At 38.2% G+C, this 21,309-nt stretch overlaps 2 protein-coding genes across 7 annotated transcripts in view; one reads left to right on the forward strand and one right to left on the reverse strand.

Annotated features, from left to right (window-relative positions):
* Positions 1 to 299: 299 nt before the first annotated feature.
* napga (N-ethylmaleimide-sensitive factor attachment protein, gamma a) lies at positions 300 to 9,159 on the forward strand. Its single transcript, XM_060869646.1, has 11 exons — positions 300 to 504; positions 896 to 963; positions 2,141 to 2,225; positions 2,381 to 2,398; positions 2,489 to 2,519; positions 5,048 to 5,157; positions 5,265 to 5,331; positions 6,254 to 6,324; positions 6,428 to 6,506; positions 6,587 to 6,796; positions 7,580 to 9,159. Exons 1-11 carry the CDS (start codon positions 452 to 454, stop codon positions 7,724 to 7,726), a joined length of 939 nt encoding a protein of 312 aa, XP_060725629.1. The 5' UTR covers positions 300 to 451; the 3' UTR covers positions 7,727 to 9,159.
* A 725-nt stretch (positions 9,160 to 9,884) lies between these two features.
* The window catches only part of LOC132845572 (piezo-type mechanosensitive ion channel component 2), a 126,362-nt gene continuing 114,937 nt past the window's right edge, over positions 9,885 to 21,309 (reverse strand). For all 6 annotated transcript variants that reach the window (XM_060869644.1, XM_060869643.1, XM_060869641.1 and 3 more), the window contains 14 exons: positions 19,346 to 19,528; positions 18,399 to 18,645; positions 18,105 to 18,237; positions 17,703 to 17,850; positions 16,016 to 16,230; positions 15,751 to 15,909; positions 15,310 to 15,457; positions 14,862 to 15,050; positions 12,798 to 12,890; positions 12,538 to 12,707; positions 12,266 to 12,382; positions 12,096 to 12,175; positions 10,932 to 11,145; positions 9,885 to 10,809 (listed from right to left, as the gene is read on the reverse strand). In XM_060869644.1, the coding sequence (XP_060725627.1) occupies positions 10,557 to 10,809; positions 10,932 to 11,145; positions 12,096 to 12,175; positions 12,266 to 12,382; positions 12,538 to 12,707; positions 12,798 to 12,890; positions 14,862 to 15,050; positions 15,310 to 15,457; positions 15,751 to 15,909; positions 16,016 to 16,230; positions 17,703 to 17,850; positions 18,105 to 18,237; positions 18,399 to 18,645; positions 19,346 to 19,528 (2,349 nt within the window). In that variant the 3' untranslated portion in view covers positions 9,885 to 10,556. The remainder of the gene's footprint in view (positions 10,810 to 10,931; positions 11,146 to 12,095; positions 12,176 to 12,265; positions 12,383 to 12,537; positions 12,708 to 12,797; positions 12,891 to 14,861; positions 15,051 to 15,309; positions 15,458 to 15,750; positions 15,910 to 16,015; positions 16,231 to 17,702; positions 17,851 to 18,104; positions 18,238 to 18,398; positions 18,646 to 19,345; positions 19,529 to 21,309) is intronic.

Genomic DNA, 21,309 nt, shown 5'->3' on the forward strand with positions numbered 1-21,309 from the left:
ATATTGGCTCTTGTGCCTCTGCCAGCCACAGGAGCATGTGCTTTTATTTTGATATGTTTTTATTAAATGTAATTAAAACGTTATCTATCTGAAACGTGTACATGGTTGTGTTGTGAAAGACATTTTCCTTTGTTAAGAATTTATTTTTTACATGCATCTTTAATGACGGAATATCAGTAGAAAACAATCTTTACAGAAATAGAATATTTACAGAAAACTGAAATCATATTCCGGTAGCACCGGAAGTTCTGGGTGTAGATATCCATGCCGAACACTGACGTAGCCAATCGCAGAACAGGAGGTGGGGTTGTTATGGCTCATCAGGTGCGACCCGGAAGTGAAGGAAATCTCACGTCAGGAAGAAAGATAACAACAAAGCGGTTATTCTGTCAGTGAATAAGATCTCAGTGTAACATCAACACTACATGGTGAAAGGATCTGCATCACAAACATGGCGCAGAAAATTAACGAAGCCAATGAGCACATCGCTAAAGCGGAAAAATAGTGAGTTTGTTTTGTGTATCTTCTGCCTGTGTAATAGATACAGTATATAAGGTGTTTGTGTTTGTGTCGGATTTGTGTATCTTCTGCCTGTGTAATAGATACAATATATAAGGTGTTTGTGTTTGTGTCGGATTTGTTTTGTGTATTTTCTGTCTGAGTAATAGATACAGTATATAAAGTGTTTGTGTCGGATTTGTTTTGTGTATCTTCTGCCTGTGTAATAGATACAGTATATAAGGTGTTTGTGTTTGTGTCGGATTTGTGTATCTTCTGCCTGTGTAATAGATACAGTATATAAAGTGTTTGTGTCGGATTTGTTTTGTGTATCTTCTGCCTGTGTAATAGATACAGTATATAAAATTTTGTGTTTGTGTCGGATTAAATATTACAGTTTAAAGACCAGTTTTATGAAATGGAAGCCAGATTATGACAGCGCTGCGTCAGAATATGCAAAAGCAGGTAAAGTCATTTCATCTCCATTTAATACACACACACACACACACACACACACACTCTTACACTCATACATACATATACACACACACTTACATACACACTCTCACACATACACACACACTCATACACGCACTTACATACATATACACACTCCCTCACACATACACACTCCCTCACACACGCACACACTTGCATACACACACATTCACATACATACACACATACATGTACACACATACACACACATTCTCATACACACATACACGTACACACACACTCACATACACACACTCTCACACGCACATACACGTACACACACATTCTCACACACACACAAACACACACATACAGTGATCCATTAATCCACCTCTATACTAGATGTTACATGCTTTTTTTTTACCAGTTTGTTGTACCATGTTGAAATTGATATATAATATATTGAAACTAAAATGCTTCCTGTGTCAGCATGTGACATCACTACCATGAAGGCATTTACATTTGCTAATCAATTCCAGGCTCCTTTTATAATATAACAATGTCAATTATCTATAACACTGTTTTCCTTTTACATAATTTAGTAAGTAAGTAGTCATGAATGCTGGTTGCCATTAGAACAAGTCTAAAACCTACATTATACATACTCTGTACTTAGGAGGAGACCTGACCATCACGCTCACATGAACATCCCATTTCAAAATGCACGGCTGTTAATATGGAATCGGTTCTTTTCCCCGTTAAAATCACCTCCAATACTGAAGGCTTTCCACTACATGGTGTCTGAAAAGTCAGGAGCCAAAGGTTGTGCTAATATGTCGATCTGAATATTATGAACAAAATTTGCAAAAAAAAAAGATACAGCAGCTAATTGCAAGTGTGATCATGTAGAGCATATGTTGTGTATTATAAGTACAAATTAAGCATACGTTATCAGGCTCTTATTGTTTCCTGACATTATGGGGCATGGGTGTGGAAATCCAACAACACTGTAAACATTTTCATCAGGGATAATAAAAACACACATTTCAAGAAATTGTTGTTAAGCTTACCATTATTACAGTTGGGTATGTTTAAGGATTTACTGAAGCCAAGCATTTTAATCATGAGCTAAATTTTGCAGCCCTAGACTATTTGTTTTTTTGTACCCCACTGTATTAATACATATCTTTCTGCTTTCACCCAGCTGTCGCTTTCAAAAATGCCAAACAACTTGAAGAAGCAAAAGAAGCTTATTTACTAGAAGCAGAGGCTCAAACCAACAACAGAACGTATCCTTTGACCTCTCAGTGGCCTCCTTAGCCAAACGTGTCTGGTGAACATTATTATTGTGTGTTCTGACTTCTGAATGAGACCTCGCCCACATAGTGTCGACTAAAAATATGTCATGCTCTTGATGGATTTTTCTCCTTAAGTCATGTTCCAGACTTTTCCATGCTGCAAAGTAAGACTGAAATACTTTATTGTTGTAGCATTACAGATTTCTGTATGTGTGTCTCGGTGACAATGAACCTGATATTTGATTTCTGCACAGGGCCCTCGAGCAGGCAGGGATGATGCTGAAGGTGAGTTCTTGTAGAATAAGCATTTTGCTTGTCACATATAGATTACAGCAGAGTAAAATTCTTTCTTTGCATATCCCAACTTTGGAGGTTGGGTTCAGAGCACAGGGACAGCCATGATACAGTGCCCTAGGAGCAGGTAGGGTTAAAGGCCTTGCTCAAAGGCCCAAGAGTGGCAGCTTGGCAATGCTGGGGCTTTAACCCTGATGCTCTGATCAACAACCCAGAGCCTTAACCACTTGGGCCACCACTGTCTGTGAAGTCAGAAACACCACTGTTCTGGGGTAATGAGGCTGATAGCACAGAAGAAGAAGTCATCGTGCGACACTCTTTTGGTGCATACGGTTTGCTAGTGCTGAACTTAGGAGAGCTAAGTCCATTTTCACTAGTTGTGCAACAGTCACAAATGCACAATACAAAGAAGATAAAAAAGATAACTTCAGCCCCAACCATGATTTAATAAAACTTATTATATTCATCTTATTATGCTACTTTATTATTCAAGTATTATTAAGTATTCACGTATGTGACATCACAAGTATGTGAAGGCATTTACAAATGCTAATCCATTCCAGGCTCCTTTGATAATATAAAGGTGAATAAAAGGGAATTTTCCTCATGCATCCTGACTGGAGTTTATATCCCACCGCAGGCCAATGTGAGTAATGCACTGCAAAACATGGCAAACCAAATATGTGGCTTGGAGCAAAAAAATCCAGATTCTCTTTTTATTATCTTTGGAGACTTTAAAAGAGCAAAACTAACACTTGAACTTCCAAAATAAAGGCAGCATATTAATTGTCCCACAAGAGAGGAAAATACACTGGATCATTGCTACACAATTCTTATTGACGCATATCGCTCTGTACCCCGGGCAGCCTTGGGGAACTCCGATCGCTGCTTGGTTCATCTTATTCCAACACACAGGCAGAAACTAAGATCTGCTAAGCCTGTAGTCAAAACAGTGAAGAGATGGACCAGTGAGGCAAAGCAGGAACTACAAGACTGTTTTGACTGCACTGATTGGAGTATCTTTGAGGCTGGAACTGACAGCATGGATGAGCTGACTGACACTGTGATGCCTTACTGTACATCAGTTTTTGTTAAGACGTGTGTGCCAACCAAAGCCTCCTGCAATTTCAGTAAAAACAAGCCATGGTTCACAGCCAAACTGAAAAAACTTCGACATGCCAAGGAAGAGAGAGACCTTCAGGTTTCTGGGCACTACCATTTGCCACACGAGCTGTTGATGCAGTTCTACACTACAGTCATTGAATCTGTCCTGTGCACATTCATCACCATCTGGTTTGGAGCAGCAACAAAACAGGACAGGAGCAGACTGCAATGCGCAGTAAAAACAGTACCATACAAGAATCAGAAACCGGGCAGAAAAAAACACTACTGACCCTTCGCACCCTGGACACAACCTCTTTCAGCTCCTCCTTTCTGGCAGACGCTACAGAGCTTTGTTTACCAAAACTGCCAGACACAGGAACAATTTCTTTCGCCAGGCCCCTTATCACCCTGATTAACAAATCACCATAATTATATTCCCTGCTTCATATCCATAAGTACTGCATTATCAGAACTGTCAGTCATCACATCATCTGTGTATGTTACACACACTACTGCTGCTGAATAGTTTACAAAAGCATAATATTGCACAATACTGTTATTTGCACTATCATGCACTCTCACATTATATGTACATAACTGATTAGTCATATATTCTGTATTCATATTTAATACTACTGTCTATACTGTCTCACATCGTCTGCATAGTCTGTTTTGTTTCTTGTATAGTCCAAGTATAGTATGTATACTGTATAGTGTTATTTATGTCTGTACTTTTCAGAGTCACAAACAGCTGGAACCAAATTCCTTGTGTGTGTCAACACACTTGGCTAATCTACCTGATTCTGATTCTGATTCTGTTTCTGATTAGGGAAATAAATACCAGCACTACTCAACGTACCCTGTCAAGTTAAAAAAAAAAGTTAAATAGCAGAAAAAGAGGGAGAGAAATATACCGACATTGTTTTATTAATGAAATATACAAGTCTATGAAGATGCATATTGGTTCCTGATAGGCTGTTGGACGTTGTGACACAAGAATATTTTCCAGTCTTGATTTCAATGTGATTTTTAGCTTCGGTTTTTATTACCACTAGGTAGTAGAGACATTCTGTTTTCTCCTTGTTTGTCCATTCGAGATGCTCATAGGTACGATATCTGAGAAACAAATGTTTAAACGATTGATACGGAATGGACATTTATTCCTAATGAACAATCTAGAGGCAACAGTGGCAAGGAAAATCTTCTTAAGATGATATTAGGAGGAAACCTGGAGTGGAACTAGACTCAAAAGTGAAGTTTTAACTAGGTTTGAGGCATATAAACCAGTAATAAGAACTATTTGATTTGTTAGAGCCAATAAGGTGTACATCGTAAAGAGTATTGCCAGTATAGCTTTCACTATATAACCCTTCCTCAAAGTTTAACATGCCGCATTGTGCTTGTGTCTTCAACAGGACATGCAGAGGCTCCCCGAGGCAGTTGAGTACATAGAGAAAGCCAGTATGATGTACATAGAGAACGGCACCCCAGACACTGCTGCCATGGCTCTCGACAGAGCAGGAAAGTGAGTGATTTAAAGATCAGATAAACCTTTACATAACCGTACTCCATTAAAATGGGGTCCTGAGCATACATATTTTATTAAAATAACAGTGACGATCTGATCGGTAGGTTGATCGAACCGGTGGATTTATCTAAAGCTGTGGACCTCTATCAGAAAGCTGCATCGGTGTTTGAGGTGAGCGACTATAAAAAGTTTGCGTGAAATCATCACTGACTTTTTACTTTATCTTTGATTTGACAAAATCAGCAGTGGCTACAGTAATGTGGCTATTTGAGCAGGTAGGTATTCTATAAATAACTATATTTATGCACTCATATTGTGATCATTGTATAGCTTAACACCGAACACCTTTCTCATCTCTCAGAGTAACCAGTAGTTTGTTGAATGCTCTAAAATTTTTTAGAGTGAATTATTTTCTCTTTACCGTTCAATGCTAAATGTTTGTAGTGCACGATAATCAATTCTCCTGACTTTTGACGCCACTGAAAACATGTACTGTATTTTGTAAAAAGCCTTTTCAAGATTTCAGCCCTCTTATAGTATTGTGTTGATCACCTTTCTAAATCAGCATCTCTGACAGCTGCAATACAAATCACAGACTTATGTTAATGACATTTTTCTGTTCCCTGGTGATCCAGCAGCAGGATCCCGCATGCTCTTCACCTTGGCCCAGGTTCTAGTCTCGGGCAGGGAACCAACCCCAACCACTAAGCTTACAAACAGAGCTCTCGGGTTAATTAGCGTGCAGATTGAACTATTAAATAAAGGAGGTCCTGATTGCATAGTGATTTGTAAACCATGATTTGTAAACCTTTTAGTAATGCTTGTTCAGTGAACAGAATTATGGGATAGCTGCATTTGTAAAATGTCAAAAATAAACTAAGGAACCGTAGAAGCTATCTGTCCACACCTTACCTTTTTTGACGGGGTAACACTTTATCCTGGGAGCTCTAACGTCACCTGAAAATTCTGTGTATCCTTGCAGCCTCCTCCTAACTGGAACATAAAACCATGTTCCTGCTATCAGTATTTTGTAAATAGTACAGTATAGCACATTAACAGCCGATTTCTGAGCAGTTGTTACTGTCCGTTACAGAACGAGGAACGTCTGCGGCAGGCCGTGGAACTGCTCGGCAAAGCATCTCGACTCCTCGTCAGACAAAAGAAGTAAAGCAACGAGCCCATGTCTCCAAACTGTGTATTATCTGCTTTGTAGCTGCTTATACGTCATCCTAATTCAGCAGTTTCTCATGTTTTTTTCCCCCTAAAGGTTTGATGAAGCAGTAGTGTCCATCCAAAAGGAGAAGAATATGTACAGGGACATAGAAAATTACCCGACATGTTTTAAGGTATGACCTGTTTTACTGAATCAGAAGATCACTTCTTGCATAAATCATGTTATAGCAGAACTTTTCTCTGTTGCGTCTAGAAAACCATCGCACAAGTGCTGGTTCACTTACACCGAGGAGATTACGTAGCGGCCGATAAGTGTGTGAGGGAAAGCTACAGTATCCCAGGATTCAGCGGGAGTGAGGACTGTATTGCGTTGGAGCAGCTGTTACAGGGATATGATGAGCAGGATGAAGAGCAGGTGGCCCGTGTCTGCAACTCACCACTATTCAAATACATGGACAATGACGTAAGTGTTACGTCGGGTCTGTCTGGAAACATCAGCTTGCCACTTTATGTTGTTTAACGGTAGATTTAATAAAGCGGTTGTACAACTTAAGTAATCCACTTTCATTGGAAATTTGGGGCTGCACCCAAAATGACATTCTTCACATTAGAAGGAACGACTTAATAGCTATAAAAACATTGTTGTATTGATACACTGTAGTACTAAGTGTTGTGTTATACATTTCACTTTGCAGCTCATGTATTTGAGTCTCAGAGGAAACAGCTGAGATGTTAAACAGAAATTTCCATGAAAGCTTTTTGATTAAACAAACAAGAAAAAAGGTTTGTTCACATACGAATCAACACAACTGAATCCTTGACTCACTTATTTTACTTTTTAATTATTTTACTCACGTAATGGTTTATAGAACTACTTCATCATTTTCTTATGTCACTTCCAAGCATTTTTGTAAGGATCGACAGGAATCGGATCAACTCCAAAATTATTGGCTCCCTTCGAGTGAACGAGGAAAATGATTGTATTAAAAAGAAGACAACAAAAAAACGTTACACACAATAATTGACGTTTCCACAAGATCTCGAACACAGGATGCTTTCTCGGTCTCTAGGTTTCATTTCTATTAAATCCCTGTTGAAGGCTGTGGAAGTCTTTATATGTAAAGGCGGAAGTGGTTTCACCGGAAGTGGCTCATTGCTGCTGTTTTATCCGTCTCATCAATATGTTCAAACCTCTGTACCTTTTATGTTTTACTCCCCAATTAGACCTTAATATTTTGTTTTCCAGTACGCTAAGCTGGCTATCACTCTTAATGTGCCTGGAGGAGGGAAGAAGAAGAAGGCTGCTGCTGCTGCTCCAGGAGACGGAGGAGTGAAGAGTGGAGCTGATAAACATGAGGAAGATGAGGACGAGTATGCAGGAGGACTCTGTTAGATACTAACGCTCGATCAGGAATCGGTGAATTGAGTCACAGCCAGAATGCATCCTAAAGATAAATCCACCCTGATATTCATTTTTATGAATAACATTTTATCGTCAATGGCATTCGAGATTTAATTTATAAACCAGTTGACTTTTTTGTTCATAACCTGAACACGATCCCTTATGTCTAAGACTTTCTCCTATTGCATACTATTGTAACCATAGCAACATCCCTCTCTGATATCAGTGTGACCTTAATAACTATCAACGACCCACAGTAATAATATAAATACAGCATCAACCAGTAAATTGGTAAATCGATAAGTGCACAATCACAAATATTTCAACAGAAATGTATTTAGGGTGGAGTTTTACTTTAGGCCACAATGTGGGCTTCTTGTTTAGGGGGTGTAGCTTTGCACGTTGTCGCTCAATGCACCATATCTTTGATTGAATTGCTAAAGGTAACACTCTCCGTAGCCTTATGAAATTCTTTCAACAAAAACGGATATACAGTACATGCATATTACCTGCAGCCTGAGTACTGCCTCATAAGCTTGGACGTCGCATTCAGACATCACGGTGATGATTTGAACGCTCTGGTATTTGTGTCTCCTTACAGTACTCTCTCGCTCTCTCAAGTGTTCATGAAGTTAAATAATAACAAAATATTATTACGTTTTACGATGTGTAATGCTGTTATATGTTTATGAAGAATAATAAAAAAAATACTATACAGTAATAGGTGTTTTCTAGTTACACAAAATCAAGAGCTTATTTAATATAACCTGTACTTTTTGTTTTGTCATGGTAACATGCTGCTTGCAGGTTAATTTATCCAAAATGATTATTTATTATCATGACAATCAGACCGTATAATTCATATCTCAATGCAAGTTTACTCTACATGCTGCAGTGTTGAAAACAGTCATGTCTGATGATCTAAAGTCAAAACATTTATGATTAAAAAAGCCATCCTTAATCCCTCACTTTATTTTGATATGATCTCTTTTCAGCCAATGTTTCCATCCATCTAATTACACATTCAAATCCAAATGATAATCAAAGTATACCCTTAAAAACTATACGATAAAAGTGCATGAAATTATGCCTTAATGTTACGTCCTGGATCTTAATGTAATGTATTTTCTTGCATATTACTTATAGGGGAAAACATACTATTGTGAATTGAAACTTCAGGGAACAATTAATCTTTGAATTAGTTTAGCAGGAAATTCTTTTGCAACTTGTAAGAAATCTTGTGCAGTTTATTTTAAAAGATTTTTTTATGCTTTGAAATGACGTGTGCATGTTCTAGAGACAAAAATCTGTAAACTCTTACTTTAAAATGTCTGAATTGCATGTAAACCTACCAGTGGGTAAATGTGTAGCCTCAATATTTTGATGAAAAAAGTGCAAAACTCTGACATAAAACTTGAATCTTACATTGTTGTGATTTGTATTATATCTAGCACCATTACTGTTTTTTATTTGCATCATTTTTCTTGAATCCCACTCCCGAAGGAATTCAGTAATTCCTGTATAGTTCTACCTGTTCAGGCATTTACATAATCAATGCCAACACTCTCACATTGTGTTGATCAATCCCACCTACTCCCATTCAATCTTGACCAAATTTCATCCATTCCAACATTGGCTTGACCAATACAGTTCTTCGCCAACACATGCATAACCAATCCCCCCTCCTGTTTGACCAGTGCTGCCCACTCTCTGATACACCTGGCCAATCCTGCCTGCTAGTGCAGAAACATAAGGTGTTATGAAGGTGTTACCAATCCCACTTACACCTACAGATAGTTTAGCCAATCCCTCCTCTCCCACAGACAATTTGATTAATCCTATCCCCTCCAGAAGTTATTAATATTTTGTTTGAATGTTCAATAAACTCACTTGGTTCGGTTTCCACAAGACATAAGCAAATTATTAATTAAACGATCATAACTCTGGCCTGGATAAAGCAGTTATTGGACAATACAGCATCACGAGAATGTCCTTATATTCCAGCCGCTCTAAATTCTGTAAGTTGGTGCTGCAGCATCCAATTTCTGATGGACTCCCCAATGTGTGTCCTTTTCTAAAGTGTGATCCTGATTGATGCAATAACTAAATGACTTTCTCAGACAAAAAAAAGACACCTCAGACACCAGGGTTCCAAAATGTGCTTTATGCTCAGGTCAGTGACCCCAATCCCACCCCACTGTTCACAGAGTAACTGTAACTGCAGGAAAGAAGTGTTTGTTGATGCTGTGACTGTTCCTGGCCTTATATGGAAAATCAAACAATACTGTTTTGATGAGATGACAGTCCTGAAAACATGGACATCAGGTTCCCACACACGGTTTTCTTCGCACTCTTAAACACTGTTAATGAATCTTGCCAATATCTCATTTGACTGTTTTAATGAAGGACCCAAGCAGTTCCCATCATTTTCTCTTGAGTCAAAAGTGGCTAGTGTCAGTCAGTCACTGTCTTTCTTATCTTGCTCTGTCGTATTTGTGTTTACAGCTACCAGGACAATATATTGCACAATTCATGTTCATGTCTGTTTGAACAGGTAGGGGGTGCTAGAACACAGCTCATCCCTGCTAATAAAGTTTATGGAAGCTGCTCTAGTCCCCCAGTCCTTTGGCTTTTCAGGTTCAGTTTAGCCAAACCTGTAGCTCACATTGTTAAAGACTCCACAATTGGAGGCCATTTTTTAAAATTCATTATAGTGTGACCGCACAGATTATGAGGACACACGACACATACTTCTGCCTCCTTAGCGGCATGTCCTTCATCTTGAGTCTCATCTCTTTGGTCCCTGTAGACTCTCGTCGGGTCATTTAGTCTTCTCCCTGGTCCACTTGATCATCGTCTCTGGTGAGCGGTATAGGAAGATGAGCTTGGCGTACAAATCTTCCTCCAGCTCCAGCTCTCCTGTTTCTCGTACCAGGAAGATATCGGTGCACAATTTGAGGATGCGATCCACACAGGGCAGCTCCTCGAACATGATAGAGTGTGAAATCCCGCTGAAGAATTCACGCACAAACTTGCCTATGACCAGCACCACAGAGGCATACAGACCCATGATGCTGTGAGAGAGATTAACAACACTTTAATATGACTTGCTGCAAAATTCTGTATGCAGGTGAATCATCATTGGAAAACATAAAACAAAAAGGGATACATTTATGTTAAGGTCGACTGATCTTACCCATAGCCAGCAAGAAAGCCCAGGCTGGGAGGACTAACTTTATCATTGAAGACATACAGCTGCAGTCCAGCCTCCCCCTTCAGCTCTGCCTTTGCAACAGATCTGATGTCGATCTTCTCTGCAGATGGCTGGTCCACGATCCACCACTCCTGAATCTCACCGCTGCTGTTATTGGTGCGCTCCAGGTCCAACAGGATGTTCTTATATTCACCCTCTACATTAAAGGATTATGGCTGGATGTTTAATACAATTTTCACAAATACTACAGTACATACCTTCAGTGAATACACCAATATTTTCAAACTGCTCTCTATGTACCACATCTGTAATGTATATAGGATTACCAGTGACAAGATTGTCAACCTTTAATACACTACAAAGCTGTACTAAAAGCTGTTTATTACAAACATTATAATTTGGCGCTTAAGGACACTATTTATGGACAATATGGATTTCTCTAGAGATGACCAGTGATTATATATTTACATATAAACATATCTTACATATATATTTATTTCCTATTATTACTTACATTATAGCAACTATAAACAGTCATTATTTTTCTTGATGTTAAGAGGCTAAAAGATAAAGATAAAAGTTTCTGTCTTACAGCTGGTTCTATTGTCAAAGCTGCTTTTATAGAAAACACTTCAGACCAATTAGAACTGTGAATTAAACCATAATGTGGTGTAAATTAAGCATTAATTTTAAGTACATTCAGGGCATTTGGCAGAAACCCCTACCCAGAGCAACATACATTTTTATACCCCAGGTCCACCAAGCTGCCACTGATGGGCCCCTGAGCAACGCCCTTAACCCTCAATTGCTCAGGGGCCCAGCAGTGGAAGCTTGGTGGACCTGGGTTTCAAACTCACAACGTCCATGCCTTAACCACAGCACTAACACATCCCCAATTACTTAATAGTTTAGTAAGTTTATTAAGTATATTTTTTTATTTTTCAAATCAATTGACTTTAGACTTCCATTATAAATGAGATTTATGTACACAGCTTTTACATTCATTCCTCCATACTGAAAAACATTTCACTGGTATCGTACTTACATATGGAGTGGATAGAAACTACCCTTTACAATACTGTTATATTCATATGAAAGTATAATCAGTATATCAGTAAATGGAATGCTTGTAGATCCATACTTTACCTTTATAAAGCTGTTCTATAGGTTTTGCATTTGAGTCACTGGGAGCTCGAATGAAACACGGGAAAACCTGCTTTATAACTCTGTAAACAACAAGAAACAGGACACAACTTTATGCCTTTATTTCCTTCAGTGGAATAACTGATTAAATTGAGTACAGCAGTGTTACTCACACAGCTTGGTTCCTCGTTCCGTTCAGCAAATCTATTAACTCTTGCCTTGTATTCATATCCAGATATGTAACATGCTTGTCCATTGCAATTTCAGCTTTAGCCCCAAGACTAAGATTCCTAAAAGATATAATGCAGAAAATAATTATTAAAAAGTCCACCTTTTATATTATTCAATAACAAACAGCAGTGTTAGTGTGTATTTCTTCTCTCACACTAGCGAGTTCATCACCATACACTATACATAATTGTTCATTATTTGTAGTGTTCATTACCGCTGTATAGTCCAGGACATGGTGACGGGAAACTGGTCCTCTTTGCTCAGTACATCCATGAGGTTCTTCCTGCTTGGTGGGCTGATGGTCCACAGAGAATTGGAACTTCCCTCTAGCTCAGCTACTGTCATATCCTCTGCGGTGTACGCCTCCAAAAACTGCATTGCACTCTGGAAACAAGACAAGAAGGAGATTTATTGTGATCTTTTGAATACAATGTAATAGTGTACATGCTGTGGGTTTTTTTTAGGCAATAATACCGGAATGTAGTTGTAGGAATTCATAAACTCTAGGAATTCTGCCTCAGTGATGTCCTTCAGTTGATTTTGCTGAGCACTCATTGTAAAGATTGGCTGCAAGACACACAGTAATAAAGTCAGTGCACAGATTTATAGTGAACATTTCATAGTTATGTTTGATAAAATCTATCAAAAATGAAACGAAAACGTCAAAAATGACGAAAGTCCTAAGAGGCAATGCATTATTAGAATTTTCCTTTCTTGTTTTGACGTGATCACGACTGAATTTCCTCATGATCTCTGCATATGAACAAGTTCTAGAGACAGTAATAGCGAAGTAAAGCAGCATCACGGATGATCGCATGCACTTTTAATTTGATCAGGTACTCATGTGATTGACATCATTCCATATAAGTGTCCAACACTTATATGGAAGGAAGCATCTTTATTGTCGAATACAGTGTAGTGACCCTAGTGCGGTTAATCCAGCCGCTGTTCCTGAAAGCACAGTTAAACTAACCGCACGTATATGTTTTATAGGCACGGCTTTTAAATACTTAGCATTAAAAGCACTGAAAGAGAAAAGCGTCCGCAAAGAACAATAAATTCATACAAAATGAATTTCATACATTTTTTAATAAATATGTGACAAAACGAATAGAAAACAATTGACAGTATTTAAGAGAATTAAGGCTTAACGAGATAACAAGAAAATTAAGTCATTATCATGACAAAACAAGAAAGAACAAATATAATAATGCATGCTCTTAGGACTTCCGTAAAAAATAAAACTACAAAAATAACATATCTTACACTGCAGAATGTTGTGTTACCTTAATTATTTTTAAAGGGTGTTGCATTAGTATTCAAAACGTTTTATTTACTTTGTTTTGTTTTTTGTTTTAGTCACTTTTTGTTTTGTTTCTGTAAAACTGCTTGAGACAATGTCGACTGTAAAAAGCACTATATAAATAAATGAATTTGAATTGAATTAAGGGGGGCACGGTGGCTTAGTGGTTAGCACGTTCGCCTCACACCTCCAGAGTTGGGGGCTCGATTCCCGCCTCCGCCTTGTGTGTGTGGAGTTTGCATGTTCTCCCCGTGCCTCGGGGGTTTCCTCCGGGTACTCCAGTTTCCTCCCCCGGTCCAAAGTCATGCATGGTAGGTTAATTGGCATCTCTGGAAAATTGTCAGTAGTGTGTGATTGCGCGAGTGAATGAGAGTGTGTGTGCCCTGCGATGGGTTGGCACTCCGTCCAGGGTGTATCCTGCCTTGATGCCCAATGACGCCTGAGATAGGCACAGGCTCCCCGTGACCCGAGGTAGTTTGGATAAGCGGTAGAAGATGAGTGAGTGAGAGAGTGAGTGAATTGAATTATTCACCCCTAGAACTTTACTACATTTTACAGTCCTACAACCCTGGACGTGAAATGAACATCTCTAACTAATGTACTCTTGATCTCTTCACTGACTTTTGGTGGTCTGCTTTAAGCAGAGCTGCTTTTGTGCCATATCCTTTACATTCTTAATAATGGATTTAACTGTGTTCTGCTGGATGTTTTAAGTTTAGATTTTTTTTTTATTTAAACTAAACCCTTACTTTTATTATTCCAGTACTTTTGCATGGACATTGGTAGCTCCTTGGCCTTTATTATGTTCTCAGGTCTTCTAGGACCTTAGAATGATATCTTGTGACACTTCAGTATGACTCCATTCAACTAAATGTGTGACTTATGACAGCACCAGAACCATTTTAACATTTAAAATAACTTGTTTTTTCACCAACAGGGGTGAATATGTATGCAATCACACACTTGTACACATATTTTTAAAAATATTATAGATTTCCCCAACACACGTAAAATAATTAATAAATATAATTGACTATTTTGTGTAGATTCTTGATAGGCAAGTACAAAATGTGGAAACGTTTTACATTTTGGCGTTGAATATGACAAGCTAGTAACAAAGCTTGGTATGGTTGTAAATCTATGGTATAAAGCATATATTCTCATTTGAAATTAATGTTTTTTGCACACATTCCTTGCATAAAGAAATCTAATAAATAAAGTATTTGAAAATGCACCTGAAATCCTCCCAGTGTGATTGTGACGGACACATCCAGGGGTTTGTTGACAACGCCAGCCACCGATTTGACCAGAGACATGAAGAGGAGCGGGAACCAGACGATGCAGATGAGTAACATGACGATCATTCCACCCATCCCATATTTAACCACTTTCTTCTTCTTTTGTCCACGTGGCTGGGGATACCTCTGAAGAAACACACACATGAATATTTGTCTTACTATCATCGTGGGGTTTTCCAGGTGGGGATCAGCCAAATATCTGATATCTCTACATCAGATATTCTCATCTGTGAGACCTCCAGTCTCCTCTGAGATACAGTAAAAACCTATGCTAGCACACACTGTGTTTCAACACTAGCTGCATCATCTGTGTATATTCTCTCCTCCTTTTTACTGAGTTAATGTGACATGTAATGTCTTGTACATGTAAATGCATATTTCTCACTTTTTCTGATTCCCTCCAGCATTTGAGCACAAAGATGTGTGCATAAATATCTTCCACACAGATCCAGTTAGAGAGACTCAGAGTTGTGTCTGTCCAAACCCAGTCCATCACGGCTCTCAGTTCAGTCAGGAAGGGAACCAACCGGAACCTGAAAGCCAAATCACACAGACTTTACGATTTACTGCAGAGAGTATATGGATACATAGCGTTGGTTTATTTTAACAGTTAATTTTATTGTTGGGTTTAATTTTACATCATTTTTTTTTCCAATTTAGTTAACAACGGCTACTAAAACCTGAATCTTTTCACTTATAATCAGTAAGTTCCAGCTGTTATTTTTTGACCAAATGCTGTAACATCATTACAGCTTAATTTATGATGTGTATATTTGCTCTACAGTATTTATGCAGCGGGGAAGAGATGTGTGCTGAAGGTTCTCACCCCTGGAAGAGGAAAAGGTTGACATAATTATAGCTTTTGGTCAGAAAGTTGCCCAGCACACGTGTAGGGTAGCCACAGCGGATCTGGTAGGCTGATAGACCAAAGTAGATGCACTTGACAAAATACCAGAGCTGAGCCACCATGTTTTGACTGAAACGCCTGAAACAGAACAAAATAACAAAACAAATAATGCACTGAAGATACATTTCTATTTCTATTTATAGGTTAAATCTTATAGGATATAGACCGGAACCAAGTCATTTACCTTTCAGTGACTCCTGGAAGTATGAAGAACATCCAGAAGTGAATACCGAACACTAGTATGACCTGAAAAATGACTTTTCCCATAACAGTCTTCCTCAGATAGAGCGCACGGTCCACCACCATAGTCGCAAACTGGATGAGGACCATGACGAGGAACGCTTCAGGGACCTGATCCTCTGACAGTGATGATGTGATGTCTGCAGCAGCAGAGTGTTTCTATTAAGACATGGAGAAAGATGGGATTTAAATTCATGCTAAACTTTCTGTGTGTGTGTGTGTGTGCTTTCTGAAACAAAATGTCATAGTATAATAAAAAGTCGCTGAACTGAAAGATGAAAAAGAGACAATAATCTCAGTAGCAAAGTTAGTCTTGAACTCGAGAGTTGAGTTTAATTTCATTATGATATGTATAATGATATTTAAAAGGAAGGAGCTCCTTCTTCCTTCAGGCTATTCAGGCCCTCAGGTGAGCCTGGATGCTCTCTGGACTTCTTAAGACTGCCACAAAACCACTACCACAAATTTATATATATATAAATATAAAACTATACTCATACACACATGACCATTCTTACACACATCACTGCACCACATTCAACTCTGTCTCTGTTTCTGAATAGATTTTCTATTTTCTGATTCTATTTTTAAAATATATTCGATATATTTATTTCTTCTTTATATTGTATCTACTTGTGCCTTATTTCTAGTCCTTTATTTCTTGCCTATTTTTTATATCAATTACATTTCACTACAAATACAAGGACCCAACAGCCCTCACAAACTCTGTCATGTTCACCCTCACCTTCACCTTCATCCTGATTGTACACAACTGGACTTAATTACACAATCATTGCCAAAGCATTGACTGTCTCACAGAACTAAAGATCATTGTTAAGTATAGGTTCAGTGTGTTTACCTGTCAATACCAAGGCTTACATTCGACTACACAATGGATTTCTGTGTGTTTTCTGACTCCTGGCCTTTTTGAGACTCATAACCCTTAGACTGTCACTGTCTCTGTGACAGTGTGTCTGAAAATAAAATAAAAATTTCCTGATGGATGTATAACTATTATATGTAATGTATAACTATTCCTGTGAAACCACCACACCAAGGAATTTATTACTGAACACAAGAAAACATCTGGAGTCTTCAAAACATTTGTAAGTGACTTAAGTCTTCACCATATATTTGTTTTGCATTTTGACTTGAATTAATTATAAAACCTCTGAAACCGAAGGCTGCAATCTTCATGCCTGATTTGTCTCATAAGTGATTATGACAGGCAGAATTTCTAAAGCTACAAAAATGTCTATAATGTTTGTTTAGGATAATTGCAATTGTGAAACATATGTATACTGTACAGAACAGTTTGTGTCCAGAAGTAAATTCCTATGTGTAAATTTATTTGCTTATTGGAGTAGTACAATACGGCACCGTGTTTGTCCAGGCCAGTTGTTGCACCAAGGCCGGTGCACAGGATAATGGGATATCTACATTATGTGAACATCAGAAAACTGTAATATATGCAAACATTCAATTTAGCATTACTTGATGTCTTACTTCCTCCCAGATGCTCCAAACTGGGGCATTTATTATGTTTTGGACACACCAAAAAAATGACTGACCACATACAGTGGATCAGTGGAAAGTCAGGTCATCAGAGATAATAGCAGTACTGAACACACCCCAAAAGCCCAGAATCCAAAAACGATGATGATGAAATCGACAGTATCAGCCAAGAACATGAGGACGTAGACGTCTGTCACTGCGCTGTATTCTGGGTGGATCAGATTGTAGAAGAACTGACGAATTGGAACATAGATATCCAGGGTTCTGAAATCACACACATGTTGGAAAAATATCTCATGTAACCCAGATTTGCTGTATGGTCTGGTTATGAATAAGATTAATAATAATCATGATACCATTTAGTGCTAGTGGGTTGCTATATAAAATGCTTAACAGGCTTCATGGAGTACATTACTAATAAATTAAAAAAGATCATTTTTATGGAGTAAGTTAATGCATGTGGGACATGGAGAGTTAGAGTGAAGCTAACAAGGAGTGCACAAATGATGCACATTTACATTTTGACTGTGAATTTCTTGGCTTTGATGAGCTGCTCTCGGAATTTCACCAAAATTAGCTCTTTGCGACTCTTCTGCTGAACCCCTGACACACTTCCCACTCGAGACATACTCGACCTCGTGACTGAACTGCCTGTGGACACATACACACACAAATGTGGAACGAAATATATAATGAATATAGAAAAGATTTCAAAAACCTAAACACACATTTGTTTAAAAAAAAAAAAAAACAAACAAAAAAAAAACTTTTACACAAAGCTTTCTTGTATTTGTTTCAGTACGTGTGCTAACCTCCTCTGGAACGTGTTGATCGGTGAGAATTGTGTGATCCTGCACTGGAACTGGGCCGGCGCGTGGTGGAAGGTGTGTTTGAGAGTTTTCTCTGCATGCGGACGCTTGTAGCCTCTGTTAAAATGTTGCGGGTCAGTGAACTCCTTTCCCTCCGTACTGGGGGTTTCTCTGTGTCCGAGTCTGAGTGACTGTAAAGTGTCTTTTTAGCTTCTGGTCTGGTGTCGTCTTTGTCCCACAGACCGTGACACTGATTCAAGAAGAGAGTGAATACACATATCAGCTTATAAGTGTATGATTGTGAATGTGTTAGGAAATAACAACACAAACACTGAAATTCTGTTTAAATGATACTAAAATGAACACATTTTTTAGAGAAGCATCGCTATAAAAGCAAACTGCAAACAAAAATACTGACTACCTCTCTTTTACAAGTTTTCTCATCTAGGATCAGTGAAAAATTCAAAATATATTGAAAATCAATTAAATAAGTTATTATGGTATTCTACCACAAACAACCAGTAATGATCTAGTTTAACATTCTAGTTTAATAAAATAAAATCTGAGAATAAATAACATAAAAAAGGTTAGTTTAATGGTTGGCAAATTGTTATTACTAATCATGGTTTGCTTGATTATAAACAAAAAATTGTGGGTTGATATGAACAACTACTTAATCATTAAGCATAATGTTGTACCCAATTATAGTCAATTAATATTATACTCAACTAATAATTATCGAATCAAAAGAAACTAAAATTGATTTACTATTAATCAAAAATGATTTATTAAAAGTTTAATCGAAAGCAGTTACCCTTTGTAACGTGCATAACTCTACAGGTGGGACCTCAAAGCTCTGCCTGATATCTGAAAACTGCTCCTTACCCAAATCGAACCTCATAATAGGAGAGTCTGTATAATGCTTAAAGAAACATAATTATAAAAACTACCTTAAGAATTGAGCGATGGAAGAAAAGTGCCAGCAATTGAATCAGGTCATAATGGACATATCCCTCTTTTTTCTCGACTCCTATTATATTAGGTGGATGGAATGGTTTGGACTTGTCCAGCTCTATGTTCTGATTGAAGGGGAAGAAGCCAAACTGGAAGAAGTATTTTATTACGATAGTCACCTGGAAGTGGAATAAAGTAAGAAAAAAGTTAATGTCATGGGAATAATAGCGATTTATTGATTGCAACCTATGCAATAACATATGAGTTTAGTGATTGCTGAAAATGCTGATGCAGTTGGTGGTGGTACTAAAGCTGTAACAGAGATGATGGTGTTACTGAAGATGTAACAGAGATGATGGTGTTACTGACGCTGCAACAGTGATAGTGTTGTTACTGAAGCTGTAACAGAGATGATGTTACTGACGCTGTAACAGAGATGATGGTGTTACTGATGCTGTAACTGATAGTGGTGTTACTGACGCTGTAACAGTGATAGTGGTGGTACTAAAGCTATAACAGAGATGATGGTGTTACTGAAGCTGTAACAGAGATGATGTTGTTACTGACGCTGCAACAGTGATAGTGGTGTTACTGAAGCTGTAACAGAGATGATGTTGTTACTGACGCTGCAACAGTGATAGTGGTGTTACTGAAGCTGTAAAAGAGATGATGTTACTGACGGTGTAACAGAGATGATGGTGTTACTGACGCTGTAACGGTGATAGTGGTGGTAGTAAAGCTGTAACATAGATGATGTTACTGACGCTGTAACAGAGATGATGGTGTTACTGAAGCTGTAACAGAGATGATGGTGTTACTGAAGCTGTAACAGAGATGATGGTGTTACTGAAGCTGTAACAGAGATGATGGTGTTACTGAAGCTGTAACAGAGATGATGTTACTGACGCTGTAACAGAGATGATGGTGTTACTGATGCTGTAACTGATAGTGGTGTTACTGACGCTGTAACAGTGATAGTGGTGGTACTAAAGCTATAACAGAGATGATGGTGTTACTGAAGCTGTAACAGAGATGATGGTGTTACTGAAGCTGTAACAGAGATGATGTTACTGAAGCTGTAACAGAGATGATGGTGTTACTGAAGCTGTAACAGAGATGATGGTGTTACTGAAGCTGTAACAGAGATGATGTTACTGAAGCTGTACCAGAGATGATGTTACTGAAGCTGTAACAGAGATGATGTTACTGAAGCTGTAACAGAGATGATGGTGTTACTGAAGCTGTAACAGAGATGATGGTGTTACTGAAGCTGTAACAGAGATGATAGTGTTACTGACGCTGTAACAGAGATGATGGTGTTACTGAAGCTGTAACAGAGATGATAGTGTTACTGACGCTGTAACAGAGATGATTGTGTTACTGACGCTGTAACAGAGATGATGGTGTTACTGAAGCTGTAACAGAGATGATGGTGTTACTGAAGCTGTAACAGAGATGATGTTACTGATGCTGTAACAGAGATGATGTTACTGACGCTGTAACAGAGATGATTGTGTTACTGAAGCTGTAACAGAGATGATGGTGTTATTAAAGCTGTAACAGAGATGATGGTGTTATTAAAGCTCTAATGGAGATGATGGTGTAACTGAAGCTGAAATATATACTGAACAAAATTATGGAGGTCACACCAGATACTGACTGGTTTTCGAACCCCCCTGGACCCCCTTTATACAGTGGCCTTTTATTGTGGCCAGCCTAAGGCACACCTGTGCAATAATAATGCTGTATAATCAGCATCTTGATATACCACACCTGTAAGTAGATGGATTATCTCAGCAAAGAAGTGCACACTAACACAGATTTTGACAGATTTGTGAACAATATTTGAGAGAAATAGGCCTTTTGTGTACATAGAAAAAGTCTTAGATCTTTCAGTTCAGCTCATGAAAAATAGGGGCAATAAGTGTTGCGATTATAATTTTGTTCAGTGTAGATGATA

The sequence above is a fragment of the Tachysurus vachellii genome, chromosome 5 (genome assembly GCF_030014155.1).
Source record: "Tachysurus vachellii isolate PV-2020 chromosome 5, HZAU_Pvac_v1, whole genome shotgun sequence".
Taxonomy (NCBI): Eukaryota; Metazoa; Chordata; class Actinopteri; order Siluriformes; family Bagridae; genus Tachysurus; species Tachysurus vachellii.